This window comes from Zingiber officinale, chromosome 4A (genome assembly GCF_018446385.1).
Source record: "Zingiber officinale cultivar Zhangliang chromosome 4A, Zo_v1.1, whole genome shotgun sequence".
Classification (NCBI taxonomy): domain Eukaryota; kingdom Viridiplantae; phylum Streptophyta; class Magnoliopsida; order Zingiberales; family Zingiberaceae; genus Zingiber; species Zingiber officinale.
The window spans coordinates 104,621,839-104,630,052 of record NC_055992.1 but is presented as its reverse complement, the minus strand read 5'-3'; the positions used below and the strand labels follow the sequence as shown (position 1 = coordinate 104,630,052).

Sequence of the window (8,214 nt, the reverse complement as noted above, 5' to 3'; positions counted from 1 at the left end):
CAGCTCGATCAGTTTGTCCCATAATTCTTTAGCGTTCTGATGCGGTCCGACCCGGTTCAGCTCTTCTCGTGTTAGACCGCAGTGTAGAGTGTTAATTGCTTTGTTTTCCGTCGATGCCTTTTTCCTCATGTCCGGAGTCCACTGTTCCGGGTCTAGTGGATTTCCGGAGTTGTCGACTGGAGCTCGGTAGGCCTTTATGACGCTGAACCATTGATCGTAGTTCGTCTTTAGGTACACCTCCATTCTTTTCTTCCAGTACAAGAAGTCATCCCCGTTGAATAGGGGAGGACGTAATGTGCTGAAGCCTTCTAGTTGAGACATCCTGCACACAAGTAAACAACGAAGAAAAAAAAATATCCCAAGACTTGGTCTTGGATTAGCAGTGCGGGAAAAAATAATAGAAGTATCTAAATTGGTGTTGCACCAATTTAGATTTAATTGCAACGAAAAAAATTTTCCAAAACAGGTAATAATACCAGATTGGAATTAAGCGTAAAACTGAAAACCGAAAAATAAAAGTTAATATTTCACCCCCTGTCTGATTGGTGGTTGCACCAAATCAGAGCGGTACCTGCTCTGATACCACTTGTTAGATCATGAGAATTAGATAGAGGGGGGGGGGGGTGAATTTCGATTCGAAAAATAATGAGTGTAAGCGCGGCGGAATTAAAAACAATAGACAAATGAACACGGTGTTTTTACTTCGTTTGGAGCCTGTGACGACTCCTACTCGAAGGCCCGTACTCCGTGAGTACTTTTGTTGGGCAATTTACTAGCAATTCGAAATAATAATTACAAAGACAGTACAAGAGATGCTAATAAAAAGTAAAACAAAACTATACCGACAGAAGGAAAACTACAAGGACAAGAGCGCGTTGTCGGAGCTTCGTTAGCGTCGTTGGAGCGCAGAGTAGCAGAGCAAGCAATCTAAGAGTTCTGAATTTATGTTGAAGCTCCATACCTGGGGCTTCTTTTATATGCTGCTCCGGGCGCCTGGATCCCTTCCGGGCGCCCTGGTGCGACGTGGCAAGTCTAATCAGCGAACTCCACGTGGCGACGACTCGGCATGGATAATATTTGCTTCCGGGTGCCCGGACCTCCTATTTCCAGAAACTCCTTCTCCTGCAAAATAGAGTTAGTCCGAGCAAATATATATATCCTGTAAAACAAATTGTTAGCACAATTAAAGTTCAACAAAGTAATATAATTTAATAGAAAAGAGTATGACTTAGATTCCGTCTTTCTGAGACCGGAATCTAGTCACGATCTCGACTTAGATATTCGAAATGGATCTAAGCCGGATCGACGCCTAATGTTCCCTTCCCGGGAACGCGTCCTCGCAGTCACTCCCCTCCAGCGACTTACCTTACTTACCTGCCAGACGTCCGGTCAACCCGCCGACCCGTCTGGACTTCGTGCCAGCTATCCGGTCAGCCCGTCGACCTAGCTGGACTTCGTGCCTAAGCGTCCGGTCAGCCCGTCGACCCGCTTGGACTTCGTTCCAGATACCCGGTCAGCCCGTCGACCTAGCTGGGCTTCGTGCCAGACATCCGGTCAGCCCGTCGACCTGTCTGGACTTCTCCTGCACACTCGATCAAAGTGTTAGACAACAACAAACTAACTTAACCTGATTTCTCATTCATCAAAACCTGAGTTAGACCGTTAGTGCTACCCGCACCAACAGTTCCCTTCCTTTAAAGATGATGATGACTTCTTCCTTCTTCCCGAGCCCCCAGCCGATTCTTCATCCGACCCTATTGAACGTCCTGCTGGCCCTGTTGAAGAAAATCCTCCCCCTGCTGACGATAAGCCCTAAGCTGGCTATATGTATTACACTTCTTATGCCCCTTTTTGATGTACTGATCAACTTCTATTCAACGTATTCACTGATTTTTCTTTATTTTAATGTGTTTATCTCCCTCGTGATGTCACTTGACCACGGTCTTTCGTTCGTCCCTTAGCCTTGTTTGTAATTTGACTTTGTTGATAATCTTGCATACTTCCTTTCCGAAATGACCCCAAGGCCTTGTTTGTAATTTGGCCGCCCATCGTAGGTCATATTTATCCTGGGTCAGGGATCCCTCTATTTCCCCGACCTGCTTCCCTTGTCCTTCTCGGCCGATCCCCCGCCTCGGGCTTGCTGCTTGCTCTATCTTTTACCGCGTATTACAGGTCTGGATAATCGAAGACCGGGAGATTAAGAGTTAAGCACAAACCGGGGCCCTTCATGATCCGGGTCTGCACAGACGAAGGACGAGTTATTTAAGAGTTAAGCCCAACTCGGGGAGGCATGGGCACTTTTCTAAGATCACTGTTGGTATCTTTTCCCGAGGTCCGCCTCTTCGTACTTCGTGCTAGTACTTTTCCGAATATGCCTCTAGGCGTTATTTCCGAGGAAGATCCTTTGGCTATCGCTGTTCCCGATCATTATTTTGCTCCGATGGATGACAGTCTGACGGAATTGCCCCTTTACTCGGCGACTATAAATATCCTCCTCGCTTTTGATTTCCAGCGTTTCATATCCTTTTCCCCTCCCTTAAGCCTGAACCTCTTCTTACTCTTGTTCTGTCTGCTTCTGCGTTGATAGTTTTCTGCTCGATCCTTCTTCTTTGTGTTTCTCTTTTCCATGGCCTCCCCCTCCTTTCTTCCTTCTTTGGCGGCGATACACTACCCTGGCTCATCCACCTTCGATGAATTAGACCGAGATGACCTACGTTACACCTACGGCATGGAGGATGACGTGCAAGTGATTATCCCCACTGGAATACATCAATTCTTCAATCCCCCTGCTAGTTCTAGCACCTTCTTTAAAGAACAATTTGTTGTGGGCCTTCGTCTTCCTATCCACCCTCTCTTCTCCGAAGTATGTCGCTACTTTCGAATTCCCATAGGGCAATTAACACCCAACTCCATCAGGATCCTCTGTGGCTTTATAGTATTATATGATGTATGTGCGTTATCCTGGTCCCCCCACTTATTCCACTGCTTCTTCACCCTTCGGCTCCAGGAAGAGGGCACATTCCGTTTTCAGCCCCGTCTCCGAACCACTTTTTTCTCGCCCCTTCATCCTTCTGTTCCGAGCTGGAGGAACAAATTTTTCTTCATTATCTTTCCCCACGAGGTGGAGTGGCCCTTGCGATGGCAACAGTCCCTCCCTCCCCCTCCCGAACTAGGGGAATTTCATCTTGACTCCTCTTACATAGAAGCCTCATCTCGCTTGTCTGGTTGGCAGCTTAACTTGACACGGCTATTATCATCGGAGGAACTATTGTCCTATTTTCATCTAAGTTATCTGACCCTGGATACGCCTCACTCCCTGGGTGAGCCTCTCTTTCCTTTATGATATCGATTTGTGAGTACTTTGTTGTTGGGTTTTTCAGGCCGCGAAAATCGCTTTTTCGCGTCGCGGAAACCCCGAATCACCCTAGCCAACGGATCTCGTGCGAAGACAAGATTTCAAAACAAAATTACGAGTACGAGTCCTACTTAGATCTACTCCTAGATCTACATGAAAGGAGTTATACCTTTGAAGCGAAGCCCTTCGCGTTCCCGCTCGTCCAAACGGTGTCGGATCTCAAGAGTATCAAGATAGATACTCCTCTAGAAGTATCCACACTGACTAGTAGGTGGAGAAAAAACACAAAAAGAGGTGTGCTAGCACCTATGTGTGGTTCGGCCAAGTTGAGGAGGAGAGGGAGAGGAAGAGAGCTCCAAGAGGAAGAAGAAGGAATAGTGCACTTGAATGAGGAAAATCAATTCCCTTCCCATTCAAAAGTGGCCGGCCATATTCAAAGTGTAACTCCCAAAAATTACATTAAGTGCAATTAATGTGAAGCTATTAAAGAAAATGGCTTTGTAACTTCCATGAGGTGGCACCCATGATGATGTGGAGTAACATCATTGGTCCACATCAACGCCAACTCACCAATGAGATGGCATAAAGTCAAGTCAAACTTGACTTTTAATCTTCCTCTCAAGTCAAGTCAAACTTGACCAAATCTCTTCCATGGTTGATCTAATCTAACCATTTGATTCAAGCCAACTTAATATAATGAATCTAATTCATTAAATTAAGTTGATTTAATGAGTCATAATCTAAATTAGACTCATTGAATACATGAATCCACTTGAGTCCAACTCAAGTTAGCCCAATTAGGATTACTCTTAATCCAATTTGATTCATCAAATGAATCTAATCCTCTTGGTTCATCATATGAACCTAATCTCCATCTAATTGTCCTTAGTGTGTGACCCTATAGGTTCTTGTAACGTTGGCAATGCCCTAAACCCATTTAGGAGCATAAGTAATGAGCGGTATCTAGCAACACATCATTACTACCCAAGTTACAAGAATGTTGAGATCCAACATCACCTTGTGACTACTAATTGTGACTCCTCACAATATATGACAAGTGTCCTTCTATCCTAGACATCTAGATTGGTCAATGTGAGGCATAGACCGTGTCATCCTCTGACCAATCTAAATCTTGAACTCCAAGTAGACTCACTAAATCAAATGAGCTCAATATCCTATATTGACTCATTTGGGCATGACCATGCACTTCGTGGTCTCACTCTATCAAGAATACCGATGTCTCTCCCGTCATATAGGAGGGATAGATCCCATCTACATCACTCACATCCCTCTGCATAATTTGTTATATACCCAGTAATCGCCTTTATAGTCCACCCAGTTACGGGTGACGTTTGACGAAACTAAAGTACATAACTCCTTATGTAGGGATCTATGGTGACTTCAGGTCTAAGGACTAGTAGTCATACTAATATCCACATGAGAAAGTATATGACACTCATATAACGATCCATGATACTTTCTCATGGCGGGTCATTCAGTATACATTCTCTAATGTATACTCATGTGTCAACTTGATATCTCTATACCCATGACTTGTGAGATCAAGTCATCGAGTTGACCTACATGCTAGTCTTATTGCATTAACATTGTCCCTAAATGTTAATACTCGACTAGGAATAATTAAGAGTAGTGTTCCCTATATCATCTCACTATTGGTTCAACTAACCGATTGATATAGGTGAGAACCGTCTACTCAAGGACATTATTATACTTAGTTTATTTGGCACCAATACAAGTAAGTATAATAACCAAAATCCAAATGCCTTTATTTATATAGAATATGATACAATAAGTCCAAAATACAATCATCAAATGATTGGCTCTAGAGCTCTAGCTAACATTTGTTTCTTCTACTGTAGTTAATCTCCCGCTTTATCTTGTGCAGCTGAAGTCTTAACCCATGCTTCAGAAGTTCATCCCCTTCCTATAAGCGATATGGAAATAATGAGGCGTGGATGACTTATCCTTCAGAGGAGAGCCCTTCCCCAATCGTCTTCAACTTCAATCGGCGGGGCTTCCCGGGCCCATCCTCCGCCCCGACCTACTCGGCGAGGGTCTTCTGGTAACCTCCTTGCTTCTTTGGCTTGTCCCACTCGCCCACGCACAACACGCCTCCCTCGACCAGCTGCCCCTGCTCGCCCCCAGGCTACTCGTCCACCTTGGCCGACCACCCCTGCTCGCCCCCGGGCTGCTCGTCCACCTAGGCCTACTGCCTCGACACCCCTCCAACCGGTTAGTTCGCCCATAGCCACTTATATCCCTAGTCTGGGTCTTGGTGAAAGACGTATGGGCTTTGGTGGAGGAACTGACAACGTTTCCTTCGCCGTCCCCGCTTTCAGAGAGGCTTCTCAAGCTGCCCGCCGGGCCCGCGCCACAAATGAACGCCTGAGCCAGGATGCCCTTTCTCCCTCTAGGCGCAGGGCTCGGTTGCCCTCCGATGATTCTGACTCGGATGACCAGCCGCTGGCTCAGAGACGTCGGCGCCGAGCCCCTCGTCCGGTGTCCGACTCAGGCCCGTCGTTTGTCCCTTCTCCTCCTCCAAATGCAGCTGCCTCTCTCCCACCTCCCTATGTGACTCCGCCTCCAATCCCGAGCCCTGTAAATGATCCGCCTATTCCGTCTGTTACCCAGGTAGAACCCCCGTTGGCTCAACCTTCCACATCGCAGCAAACTCAGGGCGATGAAGCTGTCCCCTCAGAATGCCCTTCAATTATCCCGCCTGTAGTACCTCCTCAAGGGCCTTCTTCAGCTCCTTCTAACTCACCTGCTGATCCCTCTGCTCTTCCTAGCTCAATCGCGGGTCCCTCAGACCCATCCCATCTTACTTATCACAGTTATTGTACTAGTGTCCCCTCTGAGGGGAGGTTATGGTCCCGCACAGATGTTCCCACCAGCTCCCTCAAGATGAAAGGTCGTCTGGCCATTTTATGGGAAGAAAGCGTACAACATATGGACTCCTTGCCTCCCTCGGCTCTGATGGACAAATTCGCAGAGTTGTATATCAAGCTAAACTTTGAAGCTTTCCGAACTGTTGTTTTTCCCTCTCTTATCAGATATTTCCTGTATGCCCCAGGCTTGTGCAGAGTCTCTAAAAGTGAACAATTCTTTTCATGCTATTTATCATCAGAATAAGGTGTTGCGAGACCAAGTTGCTGAACTGGAATTGCAATTGAATGATCCTGCCCAAGGCAGCCATGCTTTGCGGGCAAAGATAGAAGATTTGACCAGACAGAAGAACAGTCTGGAAACATCCCTAGCGCAAGCCAACCATGAACTTAAAGATCTCCAGGAAAAGCAAAGTCAAGTTGACCTTAAGCACCAGCAGAGTATAGATCAGCAATGCTTTCAACGGGCTATGGAACAATTGACTCAGAAGCTGCGTGTTGCCGAGACTCTGTCGCAAAATCAAGACCAGAAGTTAAAATCGCAGGAGGCCCTTTTGAAATCTCAGGAGACCCAGTTGACCTCCCAAGCCACAGAATTAGCTACTGCCCAGAATGAACTAGCTCAGGCTCGGGCCACCACAGAAGGCGTATCCACAGCCCTGGCTATTTACAGAGAGGGGGAGAACGATTGCTGCTTGCGGAACCGTGCTCTGTATCTGCGTTCTCTAGAATTTTGTTTACAGGTGGGACATCGTTTTTCCACGTCTGTTATCCACGGGGCGGGCGGGGCTCTGCGACAACTTTACGAGCAAGATTATTTAAAGTCCCTTCCGCCTCCTAAATTTTTAGACCATGACCGGATCCTTAAAGAGATACCAGATGAAATATTTGCTCCTTTCGAATGATATTTTTTGGCTTCTTGTACATAATGACTTGAGAATTTCTTGTAAAGTACTTTGTTGTTTCTTCACTTGCATTCTAAGGCTTACTTTTACTAAAATGGCTTATCTAAAAAATGTTGGGACACACAATTTTTGCTTTCACATCTTTTCCGATCTACTTTTCCCTGACCTGCTATCCTGGTTCGTTGGATAAGAGACATACCAGCTTATCACCCAGCTTACACTTCCTGACCTACTTCTTTAAACTTGATAAGGTCGCAGGTAGTTAGCACTCCATGGTCGATCTAGCCTCCTGCCCCGTTCATCTTGTAAATAATAAGCTCCGGATGCTAACTTTTTAACAACTTTGTACGACCCTTCTGTTACGCTCCGCAAGTGTACGGAAATGTTGCAAGTAATATAAAAGATTATCGTATACACAGGGACTGGAATAAGCACTAGAAATGTCTCAATGCGAATTAGCTAAACAACTATCCAATTGTTTCAAATGCAAAGTGAAGGTAAACAAATCTAATATTAAAGATCAACAAACAAGAGTTTAGTGTTTTGGGTTATGATAAAGGGAGATTCTAGGAGTTTCGGTTTCTTTGTAAGATTTCTTGAATGTAAATGGTTCACCAATTCTTATCCCTCAATTGCCAAACACTTGTAGAAAGTTGCCGGTTCTCTCTTGCAATAGATAACCGGCTAAGGACTGAGAAATGTATCTAAATATGATCAATTAGACGTGAACCTACGTTGTCCTTACACAGAAGCGCACCTATTACTACGCCTTCCTCGGATATCAACATAGAAGCCCACAACTTATTAATCTATCAAGATACAAGAAACTAATCATAAGATCCATCCTACTCTCTTAAATATTCCTATTTCCTCTTCAAGATTATCTCTCAAACGTCCTTACACGGGCTTGCACCTGTCACGTGGATCCCTCGGATGATCGAGTGAGAGTTTATCTTTACAAAGTCCACAAAAAATCCAAACAATCAATCAAGAATGAGAATTAAGCACAAATCACCATTAATCATTCAAAATCTAATTGATACAAGCA

The 8,214-nt window shown here is 45.2% G+C and overlaps 1 protein-coding gene across 1 annotated transcript; it reads left to right on the top strand.

Moving 5' to 3' along the window:
- The first annotated feature begins 5,662 nt into the window (after window positions 1–5,662).
- LOC121972573 (formin-like) lies at window positions 5,663–7,166 on the top strand. The gene is made up of 2 exons (XM_042524226.1): window positions 5,663–6,406; window positions 6,450–7,166. The coding sequence occupies exons 1-2, from the start codon at window positions 5,663–5,665 to the stop codon at window positions 7,164–7,166; spliced, it is 1,461 nt and encodes a 486-aa protein (XP_042380160.1).
- Window positions 7,167–8,214: the final 1,048 nt, after the last annotated feature.

Excerpts from the sequence above, each read along its gene's own strand:
- LOC121972573 (XM_042524226.1), top strand. The coding sequence starts at position 5,663 with ATGGGCTTTGGTGGAGGAACTGACAACGTTTCCTTCGCCGTCCCCGCT. Across the intron at positions 6,407-6,449 it reads ACTTTGAAGCTTTCCGAACT|GCTTGTGCAGAGTCTCTAAA; the intron begins GTTGTTTTTCCC and ends TGTATGCCCCAG.